At 49.0% G+C, this 25,876-nt stretch overlaps 13 protein-coding genes across 13 annotated transcripts; 7 read left to right on the forward strand and 6 right to left on the reverse strand.

Annotated features, from left to right (window-relative positions):
* Window positions 1-965: 965 nt before the first annotated feature.
* On the forward strand, window positions 966-3,447 carry N7519_010154 (uncharacterized protein; the record flags this gene model as incomplete). Its single annotated transcript, XM_057296927.1, has 5 exons — window positions 966-1,070; window positions 1,159-1,174; window positions 1,298-1,794; window positions 1,899-2,873; window positions 2,947-3,447. The coding sequence occupies 5 exons, from the start codon at window positions 966-968 to the stop codon at window positions 3,445-3,447; spliced, it is 2,094 nt and encodes a 697-aa protein (XP_057144809.1).
* Window positions 3,448-4,673: 1,226 nt separating this feature from the next.
* N7519_010155 (uncharacterized protein) lies at window positions 4,674-5,630 on the forward strand (the record flags this gene model as incomplete). The annotated part of the gene is made up of 1 exon (XM_057296928.1): window positions 4,674-5,630. The coding sequence occupies one exon, from the start codon at window positions 4,674-4,676 to the stop codon at window positions 5,628-5,630; it is 957 nt and encodes a 318-aa protein (XP_057144810.1).
* A 1,046-nt stretch (window positions 5,631-6,676) lies between these two features.
* Window positions 6,677-7,668, forward strand: N7519_010156 (uncharacterized protein; the record flags this gene model as incomplete). Its single annotated transcript, XM_057296929.1, has 3 exons — window positions 6,677-6,715; window positions 7,020-7,086; window positions 7,157-7,668. The coding sequence occupies 3 exons, from the start codon at window positions 6,677-6,679 to the stop codon at window positions 7,666-7,668; spliced, it is 618 nt and encodes a 205-aa protein (XP_057144811.1).
* A 645-nt stretch (window positions 7,669-8,313) lies between these two features.
* N7519_010157 (uncharacterized protein) lies at window positions 8,314-9,368 on the reverse strand (the record flags this gene model as incomplete). The annotated part of the gene is made up of 4 exons (XM_057296930.1): window positions 8,314-8,368; window positions 8,433-8,703; window positions 9,017-9,089; window positions 9,330-9,368. The coding sequence occupies 4 exons, from the start codon at window positions 9,366-9,368 to the stop codon at window positions 8,314-8,316; spliced, it is 438 nt and encodes a 145-aa protein (XP_057144812.1).
* Window positions 9,369-9,657: 289 nt separating this feature from the next.
* Window positions 9,658-10,266, forward strand: N7519_010158 (uncharacterized protein; the record flags this gene model as incomplete). Its single annotated transcript, XM_057296931.1, has 2 exons — window positions 9,658-9,690; window positions 9,883-10,266. 2 exons carry the CDS (start codon window positions 9,658-9,660, stop codon window positions 10,264-10,266), a joined length of 417 nt encoding a protein of 138 aa, XP_057144813.1.
* A 667-nt stretch (window positions 10,267-10,933) lies between these two features.
* N7519_010159 (uncharacterized protein) lies at window positions 10,934-11,553 on the reverse strand (the record flags this gene model as incomplete). The annotated part of the gene is made up of 3 exons (XM_057296932.1): window positions 10,934-11,181; window positions 11,315-11,384; window positions 11,518-11,553. The coding sequence occupies 3 exons, from the start codon at window positions 11,551-11,553 to the stop codon at window positions 10,934-10,936; spliced, it is 354 nt and encodes a 117-aa protein (XP_057144814.1).
* A 679-nt stretch (window positions 11,554-12,232) lies between these two features.
* Window positions 12,233-13,863, reverse strand: N7519_010160 (WW domain-containing protein; the record flags this gene model as incomplete). The annotated part of the gene is made up of 4 exons (XM_057296933.1): window positions 12,233-13,216; window positions 13,278-13,427; window positions 13,464-13,734; window positions 13,796-13,863. The coding sequence occupies 4 exons, from the start codon at window positions 13,861-13,863 to the stop codon at window positions 12,233-12,235; spliced, it is 1,473 nt and encodes a 490-aa protein (XP_057144815.1).
* Window positions 13,864-14,358: 495 nt separating this feature from the next.
* N7519_010161 (uncharacterized protein) lies at window positions 14,359-16,254 on the reverse strand (the record flags this gene model as incomplete). Its single annotated transcript, XM_057296934.1, has 4 exons — window positions 14,359-14,439; window positions 14,484-15,053; window positions 15,245-15,698; window positions 15,755-16,254. 4 exons carry the CDS (start codon window positions 16,252-16,254, stop codon window positions 14,359-14,361), a joined length of 1,605 nt encoding a protein of 534 aa, XP_057144816.1.
* An 832-nt stretch (window positions 16,255-17,086) lies between these two features.
* abp2 (putative ARS binding protein Abp2) lies at window positions 17,087-19,474 on the forward strand (the record flags this gene model as incomplete). Its single annotated transcript, XM_057296935.1, has 1 exon — window positions 17,087-19,474. One exon carries the CDS (start codon window positions 17,087-17,089, stop codon window positions 19,472-19,474), a length of 2,388 nt encoding a protein of 795 aa, XP_057144817.1.
* Window positions 19,475-20,120: 646 nt separating this feature from the next.
* N7519_010163 (uncharacterized protein) lies at window positions 20,121-20,566 on the forward strand (the record flags this gene model as incomplete). The annotated part of the gene is made up of 3 exons (XM_057296936.1): window positions 20,121-20,198; window positions 20,298-20,353; window positions 20,410-20,566. 3 exons carry the CDS (start codon window positions 20,121-20,123, stop codon window positions 20,564-20,566), a joined length of 291 nt encoding a protein of 96 aa, XP_057144818.1.
* A 467-nt stretch (window positions 20,567-21,033) lies between these two features.
* Window positions 21,034-21,563, reverse strand: N7519_010164 (uncharacterized protein; the record flags this gene model as incomplete). The annotated part of the gene is made up of 3 exons (XM_057296937.1): window positions 21,034-21,230; window positions 21,299-21,410; window positions 21,483-21,563. 3 exons carry the CDS (start codon window positions 21,561-21,563, stop codon window positions 21,034-21,036), a joined length of 390 nt encoding a protein of 129 aa, XP_057144819.1.
* Window positions 21,564-22,284: 721 nt separating this feature from the next.
* Window positions 22,285-23,229, reverse strand: N7519_010165 (uncharacterized protein; the record flags this gene model as incomplete). The annotated part of the gene is made up of 2 exons (XM_057296938.1): window positions 22,285-23,085; window positions 23,143-23,229. 2 exons carry the CDS (start codon window positions 23,227-23,229, stop codon window positions 22,285-22,287), a joined length of 888 nt encoding a protein of 295 aa, XP_057144820.1.
* Window positions 23,230-24,249: 1,020 nt separating this feature from the next.
* N7519_010166 (uncharacterized protein) lies at window positions 24,250-25,484 on the forward strand (the record flags this gene model as incomplete). The annotated part of the gene is made up of 6 exons (XM_057296939.1): window positions 24,250-24,296; window positions 24,362-24,729; window positions 24,824-24,981; window positions 25,030-25,091; window positions 25,145-25,252; window positions 25,316-25,484. The coding sequence occupies 6 exons, from the start codon at window positions 24,250-24,252 to the stop codon at window positions 25,482-25,484; spliced, it is 912 nt and encodes a 303-aa protein (XP_057144821.1).
* Window positions 25,485-25,876: the final 392 nt, after the last annotated feature.

A 25,876-nucleotide genomic window follows, 5' to 3' on the forward strand; every position in this document is an offset into this window, starting at 1 on the left:
AACCAATTGAGGGCACAGGGGCAAACAACAATGACCACAGATCTGGGGGCTTCTGCAGCTCCGCTGGGGACGCGAAATCAGCGAGGGACTGGTAAAAAATGCCAGGGTGAGTGTGCATAATGTGGATAGCTAAGGCACTAAGCACACAGCGTTCGCCCAGTCGGATCTCCCCTGCTCCTGGGGTTGGTATTCTCCGGGGTTCTCGGCTCCGTTGCGGGTCCTTCGGGGAGGAAATGGACAGAAAATGGGGTCACCATGGAGAGAAATGCGGAGGCACTCCACGGTTTCTGATTAGAAAGCATCGGTACCAGCGAGTCAGCATGCCGCTAAATAAATCGATGTCATGGAGTGATGTAAAAGGCATCGCCATGGCACTTGGCCACGGCTAGCCGATGAAGCTTTTTCCTATACAGTACGGCTTCCATCCCGAGCCAAGTACCGAAAGGCTCTCTACTTTGGCGTCTTGGCGCAATTTCCCTGGGATCAAGCTATTTATTTTCGCTGAATACACCGTTCATCCTGGGAAATTCTGGATCGGACGGCATTTCGATGCTGCCTGCAAGCCGCGCGAACTTGCGACGCATTATATGAGGCTCGGCCTGAGCACTGTTGTGGAGAGAAGTCGGGAAGAAGACCATAGCAATCACACTTCCTTGGCTGTATTGCCACGACGCCTTATGTCCGCTTGAACGCTTGAACGCTTCAAAGGTTGGATGGTTGACTTGAATTCGAACAAACCCTCTTCAATTTTGGCTGATCGTACGGCATTTTCTCTTTTGTTCACGTAGAGTAAATATACATTCGAACCTGGTTTCTGTATGTACATTCCAAGGCTGTCTTCAAGATGTCCCAAGCACTCTGAGGCTGGCAAAATATATTTCCGTGATCGCATAAGCAGTCCCACACCCCACAATTCCCTCCCCACAATCTACTTTCCTCTGCTGTTCTTTCTCCTCATCCACAAAATGGCGTCAATGGGGATAATGACGGCACCGCCTGCGGTGTCCGGAGGCAAGAAACTGGTTTGTCGAGTATGCCAGAAAGCATTCTCCAAGGCCGAACACTTGAGGGTGAGTAGACTCCCAAGGCTTCAAATCCAACTTCCCCACGAAGGAGGGACCGCCAAGTGATACGAGATAAACTAACGGGTCCCAATAGAGACATGAGCGTTGCCGTATGTTCTGATTTTCAGATCCTCCAGTCCTTTCTTTTTGACTCTGAACAAGTTTCAAAAGGAAATACCCACCCAGCTGACCAGAAGACTTAGATACGGGATCTAAACCATATGTCTGTAAAGAGTGTCGAAGGCCCTTTGCCCGACAGGATGCTCTTACTCGCCATGAAAAGCTGCATGCTCGTGCTATAAATGCAAAGAATGGCTCTTCGGAGGTTCACTTACCGCCACATCCTACCTCTTTGAATTCTCTCCCTTCTTGGGATACGACAAGTGCTTCCACTGGGGATCCGGCGTCAACTTCAGCAACAAGTCACTCATGGGACGAGTCTCATCCCGGAGATCATGCAAGTATGCATAATGTTGCCTCGGAGTTGGACTTTGAGTTGGTCTGGCCTGATTCGGAAGACTTGTTCCAAAGCTTGATGTCCTCGGATACGACAGACCAATGGCAGATGCCGCTTGGTACCTTGCCGTTTCCACCTGTTGTGCAGGATATGAATGGTATGAGCTTTGGGTCTCCGAATCTATTCGATGACCATAGGTCTACTGTCGGGGAAATACCGTCCGGTGGAGGTCACCAGGCAGTGCAAGATGTCACAGAGATGGTAACGAGCTCGGTGAGTCGAGTATTGCATTTTGTCAGACAAGTGGGTTGTTAAAAACCTCGGTCAAGACACAGATTGAACCGAGATCGATCGAATCTGACGTTCTATTTTCGTAGTCATCCAGTGTTACCGCCGCCGTCAAAGCTACATCCATCACCTCAGTATTCCTCGACGAATGTCTTCATATGTTCTTCGTCCGCTTCATCCCCACATTCCCAATCTTGCATCGTGCAACCTTTGTTTTCCGCGAATGCACGCATGCTCTCCTTCTTAATGCCATTGCTATCGGCTCTTTGTACCTAGGCCCCAAGGACTCGGTTGCAAAGGGCGAAGCCCTGTGGCGCCTAGCGCATACCGCACTTTCGACTTCATGGCAGTCTATGATCACACATAATGGCCCATATGATGCATGCAAGGGAGTTCAGCTGATGATCACAGCCCTGCTGGGCCAGATCTATGGGGCGCTATCGAAGAACCGGGCAATTCGAACCACTAGTCAGGTATTCCACCCGCTTGGCTTCTTATGGGCAAGGCACTGCGGCATGTATGATAGCGAGCCATACTCACTGGACAACCTCCCCTCGGTCGATGCTCCCGCTGCAGAAAAGGAACACCAGTGGCGAATCTGGTCTGCGCGGGAGATCCAGCAACGCTCTCTGTTAGCCTACTACGTCCTGGACGGGCTTGTGGCTCAAACGTCGAGTGATGGTGCCTCTTCTCGCCATGTGGCAAACCCACTTAGCCTCCCAAGTAGCGAGGAAGCCTTTGATGCCAGCACTGCCAATGAATGGTTGGCTCATATGCACTCACAAAAGCCGGATCAATCCTCATTCAGAACGATTTTCCGCTCCCTCTTCCCACCGGTTGGGAATTTCCGCACTCTAGAGTACAGGTTCTCCGCCTTCTCACTGCGTGTGGTGCTGGAAGGGCTCCAGTCTCTAACCTCCGAATTTGATGACAACGAATTAGCCGTGGGAGTTCCTAGCCAATCAGACGTCCGGCGAGCCCTAGCTCAAGTTCATGAGACAATATCCATGAGCATCCACTTTACTGCAGCAGAGAGACTCGAGATTCTACTGCGTTGGCACACAGTCTGCCTGAGATACAACGATCAACTCTACCGCCCTCTCCCGCCACGTCTGCTCGCGCTACAACATTATCCAGCACGTCTCTGGTGGATGCGGAACTGTCCGCCCTGGCTTCGATCTAGTCAAATGGGCCAATTCAGAAGACGCGCGGCGGGCCGTCCTCCACGCAGTCGCCATTCAAGACATCGTAGAGCAATTACCACGTGGTCGCGCGCACGCCGTCCACATGCCCAGCTCACTATTTGCAGCGGCAACAATATTCGTTGTCTTTTCACTTGCAGGAGTCGCTACTGTGAATTTGCCTCGTAACACCGTTTGGCAAGATGCTTTGCTGTCCCATTCGGATCTCAACCTGGGAAACGAGGATATCCGGCCTCGATCTGGCTCAGAGACAAAGCGCTTCGTCGAGGACGGAAATGGGGCTTCCTCGCTTCCGCTTCCTATTGGTGGTTCTGTCAGGAACCTGCTTTATGAGCTCAACTCTATGCAAAAGCTTTTCCGGTGCTTATCTTCTCAGTGGGGTATTGCGCATGACATGGAGGATATTATTGCGCAATGGATTCAGCTCTGTCATTAGGTGATCTTGCTGGACGTGATCTCCGATTTGATGAATGCTGATTACATAGTAATTCGCTCGTGTTTGGCGTTGGCGGAGGTGTTTCAGGGAATGTTTATTGGGTGACACGTTGATGTTCGAAACGTTGATACATATCTATATACCCCTCATATCGAATTTGAGTATTAAGTTGAAGAAAATCCTAGATCATGGCTGTCGAGTTTGTTCACCTGATCTCCAGCTAATCAACGGCGCTGTCACATTTTGTGTAGAAATGCTCGAGTTATCGGCGGACTCTGCTGCATCATGTGTTGACTTGGGATGTGCTCTATTTAAAATCATTGAGTTATCCTCGTCTCCAAACCTAAAGCCAATTGCCTCGTCAGTCAACATCTAGAATGAGCCAGGCATCACTCGTCGTAATAGGAAATATGCCCGAGATTATCCCAGATGGAGCTGATGACAGTACTAAGCCACCTGCTGGTGCGGTTATGCGATTGCTAATCCTTCTGTCACTGGTCTTGCGTAATAGCCAGCGACTTATACCTATAGATAGTAACTTGATGGACTTCCGACAGCAGGTCTGCCGGAGACATCGTAAAGGATGGTCCTGATGTCGTTGATTTAGGGTTGTGACCACGCGGTTCACGTGCTCTGTCTTCATGCACGGTTGCCCTTGTGCAGCTGCTGTGCCTAATTTGTGATGTACAGGGTAACTCTAGATAAGTTAATCCTACCAGGTGTTTTGAAACGCTGGTTAGATTGTCAAATAATCTCTGTATCTATTGTTTATTTACCCTGATTCTCACTGGCGATATTGACTCACTGATTCACGTAGAAGTGTATTGTGCCCGAATCCTAAGACCAAGGATGCTAGTAGACATGACCAAATATCTAACTGAATGAAGCAATAGTATGCATGTATACGCGCAAAAAGACCGAATCCCGTAACCCACATTAATCGATTTGTGACAATCACGTGTCAGTGCCCAAAACGCGGGATAAACGCGACGCGACGCGCCTCCGACCTTTCCGACCCACTTCCAGTGTCATTTACGCTCCTTTAGTTTAGCCACTGGCATTCTTAATCTCCTTGATCTGTGGGTCCAGCCCTGTGATATCCATCCACATTCAAGCCCAGTGATTCAACCCGGTGGCAGCGTGGCGTCCCCATGCCCAACAAGACCAGATGATCGTCAGTCAGACCTAAGACCCACAACCCGGCATCGCCTCCAGGGATTCCCGCAATGGATCTTGCATCAGCCCGTGGGACCAAAATCAGCGATATAGTAATCGATCACCGTCCCAGCACAGGCCGTGGCAAGAAGCTTACCCTTGCGCAAGAGGGCGTTCTGAAGAGACTCTATGAACAAAAATTGCCCTCTGTGCCAGATGGTGAGCTGCCAGCGAAAGGCTTCTGGGTGAATCTCGCGTCGCAGTTTCGCGAGCAGACCGGTCGTGAGTATTCATGGTTGTCTGTGAAACGGCGGGCTGCAGGTTGGCGTCAAAAGTCTCTAGAAATCGACCATCGATTGGATGCTAGCGAGCTCGGGGTTGAGGATTCGGAACTTGAGCCTAGTCATCAAAATATTGCTCGTGGATCCCCCTCTCAGCAGGATTCACGCGACAGCGAACAACCCCCGCTGCCACCAAGCAAGCACCAGAGGGATTCGAGCACCCTGGAGTTGTCTGAACTTGAAAAAAGCCCCGGTGTTGGCTACTGGTTGCAGCGCAGTTGGTTTCCAAGCGCCACAGACCCAAGCCCAGACACCAGTAAGAGTGTCAGGTCCACTCGCATGGCTCAGGCCCGCCCCCGATCAAGATCGCCCAACCATGTATCGCAGCCTGGGTACCGTCGCCGATCTCCAACAACGAGCCGTACCAAAAGCATCTCTAAACGGTTGCATCAGCAGCTGGCCTCTTCCTCCAATGGACTAGTCGCGTCTGGCACTCATCCTTGGTCCGGCTCCCCAGCTCATGAAGATGTGCAACTCAGTCATCTGAGTACACGAAAGCCACATGAATCCAACCGTATCCACGGGTCAGTGGAGAACGAATCGGAGAGTCACGCTCGTGATTCAGGAAGATCTAAGCATGAAGAGAATAAAGTCAGCACCGGCCTTCTTGCGTCGCCACACTTATCTGAGCAAGATGACTTACCACTGGCCCCAACTCGAATCAAAAGGAGGCGTGTTGCAAAATGAACAGATCCAGAACTGCTCAGAGGAATGATTGAAATATGATGAACCTGCATGTGAATGCCGCTTACAGATCAGAGTGATGTGTGACGGCCCAAATGAGGAACTGCGGATGAAATCGTTTGCTGCTTTACCCACCTTCATACTTGCCCTTCCCCCAATCGATGCCCCAAATGGGACAAACGCCACATTGTTTGTCTATTTTGATGAGAAATGAGTCAATGTGCCGTACAGCAAATCTAAATGATATTAATTTTCTAATCATACACCTTATCAGTACCGTACCTACCTCCGCAAATCTATCCTAGGTGCATGGTTAATTAGAGCAAACATAAAATATGATCCATACATACATAGAAAATAGCGTATCATGCTCTAAAAACGAGCTAGGTAAAACGCCATCTACATTGAAAGAACATCTCCGGGTTCATTCGGGATATGCTTCCATTGTGAAACACCTACATTTTCTATCCATCTTTCTTCTCTCTTCTTTCTGTCGGCGAACCTTGACCAGTTCTGTGAGATATACCAGCCCCCCCAGGAGATTGTTCCACTCACAGAGGTGTCTGAACTTTGCTGCCGTAGCGGATGTTGCTCACACCGGCTGCAGAGCTATCCAATGCCATTGTAATAGTTAAATAACCTTCTGAAGCTATAGCTGCAGAAGTCAGAACGAGAGAGGGGAGGTATAGATCTGCGGGGAACATGCTGCAGTGGTGGGCGTGAGTTTAGAAGCAGCAGTTGGGAAGACCGGGGAGTAATTTAGGGCTTTCCAACATTGGAAGGCAAACCTCACGAGTAAATTGGAATGTCGTAGGTGAACTATATGTCGTTTGAGTCGTTTGTATACGACTAAGCGCCGAGAATCGACGACTAATCCTAATCATCTGAATCCTTTAAATTGCTTGCTTTAAACTTTTGTTTTCCTCTTTCTTCCTCGTCACTCGCATCACTTGACACTGTTATTGTTCCGCATACAGAATCATACAAAGTTTACATTCATCCTATCATATCATCTACCATACGCAGTTTACACCGTTTACTCTGTCAAAATGGGTAAAGTCAAGTGGGATTCCTTCGCTGACCAAACTGTGAGTTTATACCTTACTTTGTTCTCACTTTTCCTTTTCAATTGGCCTTCTATTTCGTACTATGCCTGGCCGAACACACCTGAGAGGAGGTTCACTTTCTTGCATCACATACCCAAGTGCCTTTCAGATTCAGTTTTGATTTGATCATCTCAACTGTCTCAAGGAAGGTCGCCATCATGTATTCACTTTTGCGTGAAGAATTTGTGTATCATTCCAAGTCGGCCGAAACCTCGATGAATCGCTGTTCATGGGCCGCACAAAATACACAATGACAATTGTGACTGACGACCATCATTTGATACAGCTCCTGGCCAAGATCCTCGAGACCCATGACCTCGCTCTCGATATGAACAAGGTCGCAGCGGCTTGGCGTAAGTTATCAGTCCCGCATGAGTGACCAATTTGTATATCCCAAAAATGGACATTCTAACATCCTCTCAGCTGGCGATGAGGAAAACAGACCGACACCCCGTGCCCTCAGAGAACGTATCAACAGAATCAAGGAGATCGTTCGCGCCGGCATTGCTCCCGTGTCTGGTCCCTCTAGCCCCGTCACCCCGAAGAAGCGTGCTCCCCGCAAGAAGGCCAATGAGACTCCTACTTCTGCCGGCCCTTCGCGCAAGCGCAAGCGCGTTGCACAGGATGCCCCCACCGATCAAGATGAAGTCCGCGTTAAGGATGAGGAAGGTCCGGCTGCCCAACTCAACGAACTTCTTCCCGAGTCTGCTATCAAGACCGAAATTGACCTTGACCTCATCGACCCCCGTCTTCGCGGGCAGTTCAATGAGCAGCCAGCTGATGCTGAGAACGGAAGGACTGACTCTGGCGCCATCGACCCCCTCCTTCACGAGCAGATCGATGAAGAGCTAGCTGATACCGAGAACGGAAAGACTGACCCTGAATGGACCGAGTACAATGACTATGACACTGAGTCGGACCTGGTTCCCCAGTAGCTCGACGGTCATTCGCGAAGGCGACTCATGTCTGTCGCCTGAAGCTTGGGGGTCTTGAGCCCCCCATGATTGATATTCAAATTTGCGTTTTTGTGGGATGGCCTTGTTTGTTGTTGGGTGAATCAAATTTGTTGTTCCCCAACGATTGATATGTGACCCGGTCATCCAGAGAAAAGGAGGAAAAGGAAAAAAAAATTGACCATGAGGAATTGCCTTTGTTTCCACTGTGAGGTGATGAGAAAAATTCAAAATCCAAAAAAATGCTGGTGCCCATTTGTCTGGATTGCACCGAAGCTACATAGCTGAAATAACAGTCGACACCTCTTGTCGAGCTTTGTTCTGTTCTTGCCGTGCAAAGTAGAATGCAAAGTAGAAAGAAGACTGATGGGATCGGGAACTAGTATGTATTGTGAGCGAGGAGACCCGACTAGTCGAGCTCATGCTATCCGTTGTATGTCCATCTGATAATAACCCTTTGTAAATGGTTCCCCTATGTGTCCCAGTATGTATCCCTCCCAGTTGTAAAATCCCGTAAAATTTCGAAAACTTCCCCAGATCATCCGAAAACCATCAGAGAATTGACACCTCACCATGCCAACGCACTATGGCTCCACCGTGGGGAAATCAAGAGCGCGGCGATGGCGCTTAGAGGTCAGAGGTATCTTCCTCCTTGGACAAGCTGGAGTCAAGGAAGGAATCACTGGGTCAAACAGAATTAGCTCTCTGAATTGTATCTGGCATCTTCACGGTTGACAGGAACTTACTCCTCAGTGTCCTCGTGCTTCATCTTGAGCTTCTTGTCCTTCGCATCCTCAGCGTCGGCGCCCTCGTCCTTAGGAACCGGGCCTTCTCCACCAGACTCGGTACCAGCTTCCTTGGACTTAGCAGCAGCGCCCTTTGCAGACTTCTTGGGAGTACTGCGCTTGCGCTTGGCCGCGGGCGAAGCAGGGGTAGATGAGGCACCTTCGTCATTCAGCTCGGCGGCCCTAGCCCGGAGACGACTGATACGGTGGCGGAGGGCAGAGACGGTGACTCCTATAGAATTGGTTTAGCATGGTGCATACACAAGCCTGAGATAGGCGGAGATGAGGGTAGGAGGAATCGAGACCGGATGTTCTGGGCAAATTGTGCACGACAGACAGTGAATGGGTAGAAATTGGTGGGGTATGGGCATGCATAGTGCAAGGGAGGCACATGGTTCAGCGTACACCACCAACAAAGAAGATACCGGATGAGTGGAAAGGGACACCGTAATGTATTTGTAGTGAGTACTGCGCACAAATAGCTCGCAACATAAAAGATTGGTGTTATACTCCGTAGTTCAGGGGCAAGCGGGGTTAGTACTTACCATCGCCCATGTAGGCTGCGAGAGCATTGAAATCAATGGGGTTGGGGTTGACGGCAAGTATGCCAGCCAGCAACTAAGTAAATGAGGGTTAGTTATTGGGACAAATCGAAGACAGTGAGTCTGGGCCAATCTTGGGAACAAATGGGATATCAAAGCCATTAGCGGTAAGATACAACCATCGTAGACCTGGTATGTCCGGCTCAAGGCCGTCACTTTCCCGTCAAGCCTAGCACAACCACCAAGGTTATCCAAGACGGGGAACAAACGAAAGGCGAATTGGGTAACGATTACACAGAGGGAAGTATAGACGTACCTTGGCATCAGCCTTCTCGTTCCAGGTGATGTTCTTCATCGTGCGGGCTGGGGCAAACGATGTCAGCGATTGGTACAGAAGTGACGTGAAAACGCGCGTAGAAGTATATACTTCTCCAAGAGAAGCATTCACCAAAACTAGCATAAACGCACCTTGTTCGTTCGATACTTGAAAGTCGATGTGGTATAGAAGTGGAGAGATGGTTTGGTCAAGAGTAGGAAGGGAAGAAACGGTCAAGTGAGAGGTTGAAGAGGGAAGGGACGAGATATGAGCGCTTGACGGTCGCTACATGGGGCACAAACAAGTTGCTTTCCCCTGTTATCTTCAAATGTTTGCTTTATCGTACTTTACTTTACTAAGGGTATCTAGATATTAAATCGACCACAACAACCACAACGACCGACTAACGACCGACCAACGACCGACCAACGACCAAGACCACAAGAACGACTAGCAACGACTAGCAACGACCAGCAACGACCAGCAACGAACGACAGCAACGACCAGCAACGAACGACAGCAACGACCAGCAACGAACGACAGCAACGACTAGCAACGGCCAGCAACGACCAGCAACGGCCAGCAACGCCAGCAACGCCAGCAACGGCCAGCAACGACCAGCAACGGCCAGCAACGACCAGCAACGACCAGCAACGACAGCAACGACAGCAACGACAGCAACGACAAGACCGGCAAGCGCGACAAGCGCGACGAGCACGACGACCAACGACAACCAACGACAACCACAACTAAGACCATAACCAAGACCATAAGAACGGCGACCAACCACGACCAACCACGACCAACAACGACCAACAACGACCAAGACCAAGACTACGAGAACTACGACGACGAGAGGAACGATAATAACAATATTAACCGAGAAGACCATAGACTAGTTCGTCCAACGATATTGGAAGCATGGAACAACACCTAGACGGTGGGTGAGGCTGTATTGCTATGCTAGTAAGATTTCCTGATGTGATACAGGATCACAAAGCCATTCAGCCGTGTAGCTTCCAGAAAGATGCTTCCATAGAAACAAGACTGAAGTGACGCATTGGATGTTGAGAGCAGATGCAATAACACGCTGTTTGACCAGGCAAATAACCCAGGGCTAGGTATGAACAATGGAACACATGGGGAGTCTATGTACTTATAAAAGAGCTTCCAGTATTATCAATAGGTGCGTCAAATTATCCGGCAATATTAACGTGTTATATGAACGTTTGATTTCTACTGTTGCTATGTGAGGGAGTGGCGTCTGCAAAGCATGTCCAGATCCCCTTCGGCAGTTGGGGGTGCACCACCTGGGCAACACACATCGTAATCGCTAGATTTTATGTAGATACTTAGCCCACTCTACATTAAGAATGGCCAAGGGAACTAGTGCGATGAAGGGAATCTACGTTCTTCTGGGAAAGGGAAGTTCACGATCGATCTGCTGTATTTCAATTCAAGAATACCGCGTGGAGAACAAGGAACCCAAGACGTAGATTAAAGGCCAAACGATTTCTTCTCTCGTTATGCCGCAGAAACCACCCCATGAATGTCAGAATCACCATCATCATCTCCCAACCAATACCAGGTCGAAGAAACGGCCCCTAGAGCTTACGCTGCTTAGTGGGACTGGGGCAGGGTTCCTCCTCATCGCCATTCTGACCCTCGACAACGGAATCTTTCTCAGGGTTGGTGGCCGAGGCGTTCTTGCGCTTAGTGGTGGGCTTGGTAACCTTCCGGGCACGGGCCGTGGGCTTGTCGGTCTTGTCCTTGGTAGGAGATTGCTTGGTGGTTCCCTCTTGGCGGGCCTTCAGAGCGTGGACGTGCTGTCTCACAGCAGCAGTGCTGTCGCCTATATTTTGTTAGTTGGGTTCATTTAATGATAGTGTATTGACAGTTTAGGGTGAAGGAGTTCATGAGGAGTGCAAAAGGTAGGAATCGTAGACGTGACAGCCTCGACAGATAGCTCTCAAGTATGTACTCACCTTGTCCCATCGCTTTAGCAATAGCGGCAAAGTCCAGCGGAGAATGGACGGCCAGTATGGCCACAAGCAACTACCAAATCATCAGTCATTGATACCAAGACCCTGCCAGTACAAGCAACAGAGGGCCAGCTTGGGTAAGAAAAGTGCGAGAACTTGTATCCCCGGTGTTGTCGCTGGTATGTTTACAAAATGAGCATGCTTACCTGCTTGTCTCTCTCATGATCCCAGGTCGAAGCCATTGTCTTGAAAATGGTTGTAGAGTTGAAAGGGGATGATTGGGGGACGTGGGAATAATGGGGATGTTATCGAAAGAACGAGATATGGGAGGGGAAATGGGCAGAACATTGAAAATATCTGACCAGGTTGTCTGTGAGATTCAGTCCACGTGAGCACGAAGGGCATTGTGAAATTCACTGGAACATTACAATCAGATTCACGTCTCGAAGCTCATGCTAGTTACTTGTTGTGACCGGCGGATGCCTAGTTGGTCAGGCTCCATCTTGCTATATTAGCCAGCTCCTGATTGTTCATAGAGGATTCAATCGTTCTTCACTCTCCATATTTGCTACCTAGTCGTCTTATCACTACTGCCTTTGTGTCGATGTCGCAGTGGGTGGATGATATGATGTTCTGAACTTTTGTGTGTCGCTCTACACCCGAATCCAAGAATATCCATAACACCCGATTTTGTGTACTGCTTGGAGCTGTAATGCGTTCTGGCGCAGGGATTTGTGGTAGATAGACCGAATATAGTTTGGCACAAAACTCAATTGAAGTAACGAACTATATCGACCCGGGAATCTATACTGAAACACAAACAACGCAGAAGATAAACATGTCCATAAAGCCGCTCAGATAAGAAATCATACCCTGTGTTCCCATTCACCACAACGATGGACATAAACAGCACGTTGGTGCCTACAACTGTCCAGCAGAAGGTGAAACCGAGGTCCATGGCCCACTAACAAAACGCGACCCTGAATTTTTTCCTGTCTCCCCCGGTGAATGTTCGAGATGCTCGGGATAATGACTCGATTGGTGGTAAGGCGCTTGGTGAACGTGTCCTATTTCGGAAAAACCCGTCGAACCACCGCTAGGACCAAATTGATGCTGCGAAATGTATTGGTTGACATTGACCTGCGCCATTGGGTTGTGATATTGCTGATGCCCTTGGGCAAAATTTGCCTGGTGCGGTCCTGACTGTTTTCGTATCATGTGCTGCTGTTGATACTGACTCTGTACATGCTGCAGCGGTGAAAATCCCTGCAAAGAAGGGTCTGTGGGAGTATGTTGCGAATGGGAACGTGGGTCCGGCTGGCTTTGTCCGAATCTACCTTGCTCAATCATGGAGTGGGATGAATGGTTGGGGAAACTCTCCGCGGAAGTTTGGTAGTGTTGCCCTTCCCGGACAAGAGAAGGATTCGAGAAACGGCGAGAGAATTCTTCCGAAGACGGTTCCGCATGCTGGTTGGACGAATAAGACCCAAAGAAGGGCTTAGGCATGGTTGATGGGTGTAGGTTCACCGGGGCAGCCTCACCAGAGGCATTCAAATGGCCTTGTGATTCCAATTGCCACGGTGGCTGAGAATCGGAAGCTCCTTCCAGTGACCTTGCCATTTGGCCCTGTGAGTTGCTAGTTATTGTCCACGATGCTGGCTGCTGGTGGTTATGCAATCCAGCAGGATCAGCAGAAAACCCTTGGAAGGATTGTGCATGTTGCGTCATGTTGTAACCGCTTTGGTGTCCCTGATAGGTACCTGGATTATTACCCCACGCCGATGAGGAGATATTTTGGCCCATGTGGTGTGGACCTGTCATTTGATACCCCGGATGTGTCTGGCTCGCATAAAATGCTTGCTGAACACCATTCATTTGTCCAACAGGGCCGCGTTGCACCGAATTCTGGATACGGATAAGCATCACGATGGATAAATATCTGTCGGACTCGAGCATTTAAACATACCTGCCCATATCCGGTTGCGTTTGCAGCGAGCTGCTGCTGATATCCGTCGAGCAAGTGTTGACCGGTTTGACTCGAATACCAACCCGGTACCCCGGAAGACCCATAAGTTGGATTGTCCGACTGCCCGTATATATGGGAGTCAAGGGAGCTCTATCCTACCATCAGTGCCATTCTTGCAATGCTTACGCAGACATAATGAGCGCGATTCCCTACGGAAATTCTCGCACTGTCCGCCGCAGAGTACGTCCCGCCTGCCGTTGTGTCCACGGACTCCAGCTCTCGAGTACTGTTGCTTGTCGGATGTGATCTTGGCTCTTGCGATGGCCCCGCTCCCATTGGCGTCGGTGTTGTTGACGGGGTCAGGACGACCGGTTCGGTTGGGATCTCCCATTGCGACTTCCCGGTCGTGCGTTGTACGTAATACCATTTCCGTCCGACACCTTCCCACTGGGGGAGCCTGTTCAATGTTATTATTAGAATACAGCGAGTATGTCCTTTGGTTCTCGGTGTTGACTTACCACCCTTCTGGGAGTTGTGGTGGCGGGGAGGATGGGCCTGCGGTGTCCGCAGGGGCCTCAGGCGCCATCTCAGACCTAACAGGATCCAGCCGATGTCAGGATATCGAAAGGAAGAGTAGAAGACATCCAAAATCTGGATACGAACTGATAAAATGTAAATATACACGGAACAAAGGCGTGGAATAAACAGATGTGAGGTTCAACGAGACTCGCTGATAAGACGATCTTGTGGGGCTTGGCCTTTGATCGCCGTGCACAGACCGAGTCAACCAGTGGACACCATAACTGCTACGCAAGGTTGTATGTTCATAATGGGATGTATTGCGCAACCGTTATTATCATAAATCGCTAAGTATTAATTGTAGAAAAATATCGAATAGTAGCTCCTGTTTATCCCCCAGCACCGGATCATAGAAACATATCGGCATAAAAAGAACAAGAACCCATCCGTCCAAGCACATCATAGAGCCCGAGAGACGACATGGTTATAGATACAAAAAGGTACTGCTGTTGGGATTTCGCCATAGCTTATTGCCCCGAGCGTCCCAGGGTTGGCTAGAAGTTCATTCGCCCGCCCAGTCCTCGTCGCCACTGAGTTCATCATCTAGGAAATCATCTTCGGTCAGTTGGAACTCAGTCGGTCGCTGGTTGTCGATCCGAATGTTCACAATATCGCACATTCCTGTACCTTCCCGGCTTCAGGCTGTGGAGTCCCCATTAACGAAGAATCACTAGCAGCATCGTCAGTTTCGTGGATTCTTTGACGTGCAAGCCGAGTGCTTTGTCGTTTGGAGGAAGTCGATGGGCCACTATCAGCCGTGGATGGCCGTGTTGATGATCCAGCACCAAGTTCATCGGGGCTATTCCTTGTGAGGAATGTGGTGGGTTTGAGGGAGCGTCTCTGAAGGGAGCGGAGGTTCGGGTCTGGTGGCATGCTTCGTCGTAGGAATACCTTTTCGAGGAGGCCGATCCACCGCTCACGAAAATTGGCACGGTCACGCCAGCCAATTTTTAGGATTGCACTGATGGTCAATCGACGTAGATCATGAAGTTTAGGTGCCGCATTCACCAGCGAAGTGAAAAAGACCTCCGCAGTCGCGTCGTCCCATTTGCGTAACTGTGTGAGCTCGATTTCTCGGAGCTTTACTGGCCATGTGGGAACTTCGGTTTGGACAAGTAGATCTTCGAAGTGTGGCTCGACATCGTGATAACTGGACGCATCATGCATAGAAAGGTCCATTTTGAAAACTTCGAGATTCTCACAGCAATGAGCCAAAGTTTGGATGTAAGACATGTTGAGATGGCGATTGTGGCTTAGACTGAGCTCTCGGAGATTGGTGCCATGTAAGGACAGATAGGCTGTGAGATCTGATGACCACAATCGATCACAGTTGTTCAGAGTGAGGAACGGAGGGTATTTGGTAGATTGATCAGAATTTCCCCACTGACCAATGAGCTTTCAATAAACTCCAGTCGCTGAAGCTCTGGGAGCATATCAAGGGCTTCGAGGAGACCAGCCTCTTTGGCAGCGGAAGTTTCTTCATCGGAATTATCGAAATGGAGCAACTTCAGCTCCTTCATGCCCTGAAAGGCGCGCTGGGAGTGCATCCTCACCATCATTTCGACAAGCTCATCGGTTTCTAAGAAGCGGCTGTTCCAGTCCCAGCTACGGAGGGTAATGCCGCGGTTCTCGATTGCGGAAAAGAGAGCGTCTGGATAAGTCCACTTTGATTGGATAATGTGCCATGGAGGTATTCCCACCGTGTAATCATCTTTGTGATATAGTCGTACCGTGTGTAAACGAGGAGTCTTTTCAATCAGCTGGGCAAGGTCGAAGTATCCGTAGGGCCCACTTTTATAAATGAGCACTGGTTCAACCTCAACATGGAGTTGCTTGACCTTGCTAGAGTAGTTCATCGAGAGAGACTCTTGTGGGCGTGCCAGCAGAGAAAGGAGCACATGGCTCTTGTAGGCAGGAAGAAGAGGGGGACAGTGATAGAGTGCGGCCAGCGCAGGCTCATGAAAGCTTCGACACAGCAGAGCGACATTGACAAGCCATTTGACAGAGTCATTGCGGGTCGAACGGCTTTTGTCGAGTAATGGATGTGATGCGCGCAAGAAAATGTCAAGAAGGATTTGGTAGGGGAGAGTTTGCCAGGAGGAATGACACCGGAACCCAGAAAGATCGGGTCATCCACATGTGTCTTGACACGTTTTTGCAGGGCTCTCCCAATTTGATTGGGTTTCGATCGTTTGGTCTGCTTTGGCTTCGGGGTGGTTGCAGCGCGCCGAGCAGGTTTGGGTTTGGAAGGGCGGGTAGTCACAGATTCGGCATCCGGGTTTGGTGCATCCAGGCTTGGTGCGTCGATCAGCGCATCTACCAATGCATCGAACTCTTCGTTTTCCACGGCTCCATCAAAGCTAGCATCTGTCGAATCTTCACGATAGGACTTTGGCATTCGAGTTGTACTGCGCGACCTGAGAGATAACGAGGCACGTCTTGAGCCAGACAACCCTCGTGATTCATCTTGAGAGGAGCTTTCCTCGTGGTATGTCTGCACCTTGGTGCGGCTGGACCGCACAGGGCGAGTGGACCTTGAGCGCCAACTCGAGGGCGCCATGACGGATAAGGTCGCGCTAGGATAAGAGAGTGGGTAGCAGAGACCCGAGCCACATTGTACGCACGACGTCGCGCACGCAACAATAAGAGCAAGAAGTCAATATTACTTGGCTTGCGGAGGCGGCAAATCTGTGATTATTGCCGTTCAAATTGACACTTGCGATGGTCCGGGTGAGTCCGGTTTCTTTTGACGGATGAGGTCGAAGAGGCCAAGAATGCCAAGACGACGAGCTTATCGATAACACCTGGGATGTGCCAAGACGCTTTAGCCATATTGAGGTTAGCGTACACGTGATAGCCAGGCAGGAACCCCGCCCTCAGGCCACGGCACTAGTCCTCATTAGGGAGCACTAGATGGCCCCAAAATAGATTCTCAGCTTGAGCTTTAAAGATGGGCGCTTCCAGCCACCTCGAGGGGAAACCTCCTGGAACCCTACACCATCGGCGCATTGCTGTTCAGAATCTGATTTTCTTCCCTTTTTCTTTGTATTCATACATCGAACATTTTGTGTTGAAGATAGCCTACATCTATGCCGCGGCTCTTAATTTGACGATAATGACGACTTGCCTATGCGACCTAGGATCCGCTTGATTGTTTGCCTGCATCGCGCTTCTAGCTTTATTCTACAATTAAATCTAGAGGTCTGTCGCTCCAAATCGCCAAATTTCAGATGGAAACATCATTTCCTGTTATCATGGACTCCACCGATCGCCCGAGCCGTGGTGAGCTCGGCGGACCGCAAATGGTCATTCAACAATATGCGCGATATCCTCCGACCTTGGAATCAACGTTGCAGAGTGCTTCCTCCCTGGGGAGTGCTCGTAGCCAAATAGATATCAACAAATCGCCACCTTTACAGCGAAGAGAAACCCCCAGGAGCTTACAGTCTTCCCCGAGGGGCATGCGTTCTGCTATACCGCCATCTTCGGCCAATCGCTCCGGGACATCCATGTCTCCACCACTATTCGATCCTCATCGCCATCAGTCGATGAAAGATCCTGCCGATCACGCAGATTCCCGAGTTCTTCCTTCACGGGATATCACTGACGAGACGATCGATGATGCCTATGTCGCATTCATCTTATACTGCAATCCTAATGTTCCATCCTCAGTTGACACGTCAGATCTGCGAAAGACCTTTCGGTGTCTCCCGCGGAGTGATGGGAAGAGCTTCAACATCTTTACCCTATACGGGCTCATTCGAAAGCGGCTGCAGAATGAAGAGTTGAAGACATGGATCCAATTAGCAATTGAATTGGGTGTCGAACCACCTGACATTGAAAAGAAACAAAGCACCCAGAAGGTGCAGCAGTACACAGTTCGGCTCAAGGTACGTCTGCCGTCAACCCTCCAGCCCATATTTCGTCTTGCTAATCTCACCCAGCGGTGGATGCGTGCTATGCATATCGATGCTTTCTTTGAATATTGCATGGGATTGCCCCATTCTTACTATACGCAGCTCCCACCATCCGGTCCTTTCGTCAGCGAGTCCCGCGATGGTGTATTATTGGAAGAAGATCTCGCACTCAGGGCACTTGTGCCACAATGGAAGCCAAAGCGGGGAAGGAAAAGGGTTGAGGATAGGTACATCGAGGAAGAGAGAGCGATCAAGCGGCCCCAGTTGGATACGTCTGTTGGCGTCGTACAGCAGGGTAGTTTTCAGTCCCATTCCGTAACATTCCCACAGAGTGCGATTCCATTCAGTGCATTTCCTGATGATATGGAACCAAACGACCCCTGGACAGCGGCGACCTCGTCATATCCGAATGGTTCAGGGCCGGATCAGCCAAGTCAAGATACACGCTGGAGACTTCCTGACCGGGATGCCTCTCCTGCTAATTATCCACAGTCTGCTATCATCCCACGGAGTCATCTACCATCAGATGTTCACATGTCGGCGGAGCCAAGGTCGGCAGTCACCCCGTCAACCGGTGAAAAGAGCCGTTCTAGGAGACGGCATGGCCCTGCAGTTTCATCTGCTTGGCCGAACAGCAATGGCTTGTCCGCTGGGAAAGGCCGGGGAAGGCCACCAAATAGAGGGTCATCGTCGGGTTCCTTTTCTACCTTCCAGGTCAATCCTAGTCGGGAATCATCACAAGCACCCAATCCGAATAATCAACCTCCGTCACTTGCCCTTGAGAGAAATCCGCCCCAAATATTTCAGACCCCACCTCACAATCAGCCTCCGACGTCTATCTCTCAGGGGAGACCGAATAAACTTCAATTGCAGGTCCCTCAACATTCAGGGGCACCGGTTCGACTAGCCACACCACCGAGGCTAGTAGTTAATGGTGTGAATGGTGCTGTCATTCCTGGGTCCGAAGAGCCCAATGGTTCCCGCCAATATCCCACCACAGATACTCCAAAGAATGGTATCGCTAGTCGAACATCCTCCGGTGGGCAAGGCAATGAAGTCGCTACTACAAGTCCCTCCATCGATGACATTGTTCATGTACTTTCTGCAGAGCTTCTTCGTGCTAGGCTGACAGGGCGGACGGGGACGCTCAGTCCCAATGAGGCGGGTGCCCTAGCTTCGGCGATGGTGATCAATTTGTCTTCGTTATATTCTCAGTTCCAACTTGGGAACCCTTCGCTGCTACTGGCTTTTCACCTTGGCGTTGGTCATCATTTCGGATTCACGGGCACTAACCCAGGGCCACTGGTTGTCAAGGCCGAACGTGTCATTCAAAGCAGCGATGGAAATAGGGGGGCCTCAGCCTCCAACGACTCATTCAGTGGGGTCCACTATACCATCTCCCATGAGTACAAGACTTCAAGCCAATTTTCGATGCAAATAACGCTCGCAAATGTCAATCCTACTATAGGAGGGACAGGTGCGTCTGACCACACAAGCACGATTATGGGTCCGAGCCAAGAGAATATTGACAACGATAAGACGGTGGAGCTGGATTCTGACGATGATGATCCCAGCCATCCTGTTTCCGAGGCAACATGGAAGCAGCGTTACACAAAACTCCGTGCTCAGATGCAGAAAAAGGAGCAGGCTTTGTCACAATACAAACGAAAAATCGTGGAATCTGTGATGGCGGACATATAACGCTTGTCAACCGAATGTCTCTTAGACTTATGTCAAGATCTTGGCATCATGTTTTTGCCCTTTTTTGATATGTACTTTGCAGGCCCTTTTTGTGTTTTTTCGATAGGATACCCCTTTGATAAGTTCAATCCTACTGTTTGATTACTCTTCGATGAAATTTACTACGTTAGCCGCTCTATTGAGGCTGGCTTGAGATTCCTTTGCCCTGATACCCTATGGGAACGCAACGAAGAGCCACGAATAGAATATTGAATCTTTTGGTTTGAGCATTTCTTAGTCCGCATGCTCCCTCTCCTCCTAGAAAACAAAGAATATCAAGTTTGCTTGGAAATTATGCAAACGTCAATCAAGGTGCTTTCATCGCACAGCTTGATGAAGTTACTCTAAGCAATGGCACTGTTTAATTGTATTTGAATATCAAAGAATTCTTTCTGTTAGCCAAAACTGTAGTCAAATCTAGTGATGTTACCTTAAGAAGGAGCCCTCAAGTGTCACCTGGGACCGTAACGCGCGTTGAGGCTCATCTACAGACAAATGCAGGTCCTTGCCTCCATCGCTCCTCTCTTATCCCAGCTATTCCGCTTCTATCATCACATGCGTCACCACATCGAACAGCAACCGATTCTATTGTGTGATCGTACCAAAAATGACTTCCGTCAATACGCCCGAGGAGCAGGCCATCGCCTTCCTTCTGACCTGTGTGGAGAACTCCCAGAAGGGCAAGGTACGTAACACCTGATTTCAAGCTCGGTCTCTCACAATGTCCCTAAATTCACGACGTTTCCCTATCCAATACACCCGCTAATGTTACTGGCTATTACAGATCAACTGGGACAACGTGTCACTCGATATCGGCGTCAATATGACAGCCGAGGCTGCGTAAGCTCTTCCGCTATGGTACAAGTTCTATTGCAATTACTGACAATCAGCAGCAGGAAATACTACTTCAGCATTGTAAAGAATGCCAAAGAGTTTGAGCGCTCTGACAAATATCCCGAACTTCTTGGAGACCCTTCCTGGCTGTCCGTCACGGCCGATGATGCTGAGATTCCCATCATCATTGTCGAAGGCCGAAATGATATCATTGATTAGCAAAGATACGCCTTGGATCTTGATCCATTGTCCTCACACTCTCCACAGCATTGAGGTGTTGATCTTTTTGCGCATCTAGCCCATGGCATACATTGGCTTGGGAGTGAAGATAGGTATCTTTGGGTTCTCATCATTACGCAGTCTTTGCTGTTTTCTGGGTTGAGCACTATCTAGCTAGAGAACCGAATACTATGAATTTCGATTATCCACATCGGACGATAGTGACATCGGTACGGGCTAATTCCGACTACAAAATTGATGGTTAGAGGAGCCACTAGACAGAGAGACCTGGAGATCAATAATTGCGCTTCCAATGCTTCTACTTAGTGACTCCCCTACAAGAAATGCCTCCCATTACAATAAAGCGCATATTGAACTAGAGGCTATCATCTTCCGGGCACCTATCCTGTAGCTTGATCGCAGAATCCTCGCACACCGAAGACCTCTTTTGCTCGAGTCATGGCAGATCAGGCTTGCTTTTTCTTCTTCTTATCCTCCTCCAAGCTTTTGCCCTTCTTCTCGGCGGCAAGTTTGTCTGAATATGCCTTCAAGTGCTCGCTCACAATATCCATGACGCTTTTCTCGGCTTCGGGGATCTTGGTTTCCTTCGGCTTCGGGGGAGGCTGGGCCACTTCGGGGGAAGCCGCCTCAGTAGAAGAGGTCTCTGGCTATTCGATTAAATTAGTTTAGATATTATCTGGATGGATAGAGGTCGGCTTGCCTTGTCATCACCATAGATATGGCCGTTGGTCAGGTTGTGTGCTTTCTTGAGCTTGGCATACTTCTTCTGAAACGACTTTCCACTGGCATAGCCAAAGTCCTTGGCCACGAGCGCAAGATTGACCTGTGTATCCAGTTTAGCATGTTGACAGTTGGTTCAAGCCAAAACCCCACCGGAGTTATCGATGCGTCGTACCTTGTTGGTTTCCTTGTCGGTATGTCTCTTGATCGAGTCTAGATACTCCTGGTCCGGAGGGTCGTTCTTGTAAGAAGGCATTGCTTCGGCGATCTCGGAAGGGAATCTCCAGGCGCCTTCAATAAGGGTAGATGTTTCTGAAGATAAATCAATTTTTGGGTGGAGAGCACAACGACAAGGGGCAGATCGCCCCAGGAGACGTGTTTAATGCTTTTTAATTCGTTTGGCTCGTTTGGTTAGTTTGGATGCCTTTGATGCATTTTCCAGTGGACCTCAACGTCGATTATATCAGCGATCTGGCAGGCTCCAGGGCTGCTGTGGTGATATGAGGTTGACCTCAGGTATACTACTCATCAAAAGTCCCGGCTTTGCTATTCTTATAGTTCCCTGAGCGGAACTTGCAGAGGTAGCCATGCTCACAGCGCAATACCAGGGCATGCCTTTAACGATACACCAGTTATGATCAACATATAAATGTTTATATCATATCCAATGAGTTGATAAATCCTAGGTCGTTTGTGTGGCTATCTATGGTAAAAGGGACGGAAAATTGCTAATGAACTTGGAAATAACATGTTCTTGCTCAAGACTTGATCTTATATCGATCCTCGAATTCCCGGCGGCGCCAATCGAACATGGGAATCCCCAATACTTGTAGGAAACATAAAAATATCACGCTTAACTTTGGCAAGCAAGAAAGAACGAACGCAGAAACTAAATCAGCAAACTCTATGGTAATGACGAGGGGGTACTAGCTGATGAACAAATGAACGAAGCCCTTCTAGTCTCCAACAAAACCTGATCAATCTTGGATCTTTTCAACTTTGACAACAACATGGTCATCTTCCTGGTTCTGTGTACTCGGTACCCCCTCGTCGGTCCGTTTTTCTTCTTCAACTGTTACAGCGGGGTCTTGCTGGCAGGTTTCGTGCTGCTGCTGCTGGTGCCGGTGCTGTTGTTCTTCTTCTTCTTCTTCTTCTTCCTCTCCGACTTTTACAGTCGGGCTCTCCTGGCGAGGAGGGGGGCGTGGTTCCCAGTTGATGGTTGGGGCATAATTGGTGAAAGGGTTGATTTGGTCAAACTCCCTAAAATCGAAGACAGGTTGAGTGCCTGGTGTTGAATAAGAGTAACCGGTTGACGCGGTTGGGAACTGGTATGGATTTTCATGCATGAAGGACAATGATGTTCCGGGGCTGGGCGATGGTATTCCAGATGGTATGTTTGACGCCAGCTGGAATTGTGTCGAAGCAAAATCCTGAGGAAAATAATACTGTCCTTCGGTGCTGTCCAACATCAACTGCGGGGAATGTTGCATAAAGCTCTGGATGTTCGTGTTGCCCTGAGTGCCCGGTTCGCACTTTACGAAGGGATTGCCCGGAAGAGAAGAATCTGTCGATTCCATGGGCATCATGAATGGTGGAGCCATTGGGAATATGCATTGCATCTCAGCAGGGGGTTCCATGGTCTTTCCCTTCTTGCTCTTTCGCTTTGGTTTGCTTGCCCCTGTGGTTCCTTCCATCTGTTGTCGGAAACGGGAATACCGCATACGAGCAGCGTGACCATTGGAGACTTCAACTTCAGAAGCGACCTTATTCCAATCAACCTATGTTCAATTAAGATTAGATCGATCTTCAGTTGAAAGGTTGGGCAATAAACTGACCGACTTCAGATCCAATTGCTTGATGATTGTGTAGAGAAATTTTGCAGTAGGAGTGTCTGTCTCTAACACCTTGTTCCGCTGGCCCATGGTGGGAAAATGGGTCTCAGTTGTAGAATGATAAAGATAGAATTATGAGGACAGTGGGAGGATTCATCTAGGTAGGTAGTTCATATCGATTATATAACTGGTATAGAATGAAAAAGAATCATTGGGATATACAAGTGTTTGCCGGCCACATCAATGCTTGCTTTGTACTTTGAAAGTGTAAGAGACAATAAGATATGTACGAATTGCATGCCTCCTGGTCTATCAATCTGGTTTGCCTTCTTCAAACCCAATTTCATGCTGCAATATCCCGCCTGCTTCTTTATACTTATGCTTCAAGTAGTACCTATCAATGAATATTGGTATTTATAGTTAAATAGTCAAACAAAGGGGTGTAAATATAAGCCTCTTTCCTTGTGACTTCTTAGAAAGCATGCGAGGACAAAGCTCTTGGAAGCAAATGCTCAGGTCGTTGTATTGAAGTACACTGTGGTATATATTGGCCACGTGATGCTTAGTACCCTAGTCCAACTCAACTGGCCATATCGAGGGACGAATCTTCTTAGTGAGAATAAGGTGATATATGACTAGAAGTCCGATCTGGAGACTGCATAAAACACTATATAGCTGTAGATACTTCCCGAGGTCGTGAAGTATAATGACTCATTGTGGACCATGTGTGGTACTATAAAACTGCAAAATGGTTCTTGATTCTAAGAGAAACACACATTGTATGTACCTATGGCCAAGCTACATATGTAGGAAAAGTTCCAACCTTGAAACCTTTGGTCTACCTAGGCACGGCCCCGGCCCACCCGTAGACAACCCTGGAGGTCCACCCGTGGACGGGTCCACGGGTTAACAAAACGCTGACTAATTCACCCTCCAGCCGGGCCTGGGAGGGCACCTGCAGGTGGCGGGCGTCCACGGGTGGACCTAACTTTGGAAAGCCGCCGGTATCCTCGACTCGACCAACGACACTGATTAAATAAACGAGCCAAACGGGTTGCTAGCTCCTCCTTCCAAGGAAAACGGAAATATATTCTTATCAAAATCGTGATTATGACTTTAGTAGCTATAGGGGCATGTTACCTTGACACAATTCTAACGTGAGTTCTTTCCGTATCTTGAAGTGGCTTCCGTCTGGAGAGTGGTACTCACATGCTTCGACTAGGGCCCCATATTACCCTGGTGAAGATGAGAAGCTTCGTGCATCCAGAATCAGTCGCCGGCGCGGTGGAAACTGCCCAAACACCCTCGAAGTTCTAGGACAATTGTTACAATACGGGCCGTCGAGTGCCGAATCATCACTGAATCTCATTGCTGTCCTTCCCTCCAAAAGCTCAGTACCATGTCAACAAATCCAATCAAGCTTAGGGAATATGGTTCGGCTAGATAGTTGCATTTACCGAGAGAGGTTCAGTGAGCCAGCTTCTAGTTACATTATTACAAGCCAGGCCACCGGTAGTAGGACGATCGTCAATTATAACGAGCTGCCTGAAATGACTCGCACAGAGTTCGCAACTGCTGTTGATCCCCTGCGTGCGGTAACTGATCGACCCTGGTTTCACTTTGAGGTGCATTAAATATTGGCGAGGTGCTCAGCTGGTCATGAATCACGCTAACTTGAACCCAGGGCCGTGCACCAGAGGTAACATTGGAATGTATTCGTTATCTTCGGGAGAACTTTCCAGGGCGGAAATCAGTGTTGAGGTGGAAAAACCGGGCAGGCCAGGCTTGCAGGAGCTTGCAGACGTGGCAGACGTTGTTATCTACTCGAAGGGCTGGGCACAGGTGAGATTTTATTTTCGGCTTTTCTAGGCATATCTAATAGCTGAGCAGAGCAACGGATATACATCCGCTGAGGATTGCTTGCGGGATCAATCATTGAAGACAAGCCGAGCGTAGGCTTTACTGTCCAAGTCCTCAGAGCAATAATCTAATCTACGGTTCACAGATCCTTGCTGTGCTGTACTTGGGGTTCTGACGGGGCTGCAGCACTTGAACCAGAAACTGGCAACTTTGCTCATGTCCCGGCGCATACTGAAGAAGTGGGAGTCGTCGAGTGAGTTTTGAGCTTTCCAATGTACAACAACAGCACCAGTTAGGCCATACTGACAGTCTATAGCACCATCGGAGCTGGGGATACATTTAATGCTGGCTTGCTATACGGCCTTATTTATCGGGGTCGGGATTGGGGTTTCCGAAAGAAATTGGAGTTTGCAAATCTGATTGCCGGCTTGAAGGTCACCCAAGAGGGCTTTACAGACCTGCAAAGAGCGTTGAACGTTCCGTGATATTGACTCACCCTTTCCTCGGCCGAATTCTGTCCGGATCTCTAAATTGTTGAGATTAAAATCAAAATAGCTGTAATCTAAAATGGTTTAATGCTCTCTTGTCGGGTCAATTTAGTTAATGTGCATAGAATGAAACGTATATTTCGACACAATGAAAGACTTTTCTGGTCTGTTGAACATCGGTCTATCTTTTGAAATGACATTAGGCATATAGATCCTAAGAGGGTAAGTATGAAAGAATACATATGCTGTAGTTCACATTTTCCAAAATCATAAAGCAAGCTGGTCTATGGAAACACCAACAACACCAACAAGCACTTGCACAATGGAAATGTTTGGCAGGAAGGAAGGGCGGTAAAGAGCAGCAAATAAATCAGCAGCCCACTTGGCAC

This window comes from Penicillium mononematosum (genome assembly GCF_028829835.1).
Source record: "Penicillium mononematosum strain IBT 11891 chromosome Unknown utg000005l:1.0-9366267.0:1.0-9372171.0, whole genome shotgun sequence".
Taxonomy (NCBI): Eukaryota; Fungi; Ascomycota; class Eurotiomycetes; order Eurotiales; family Aspergillaceae; genus Penicillium; species Penicillium mononematosum.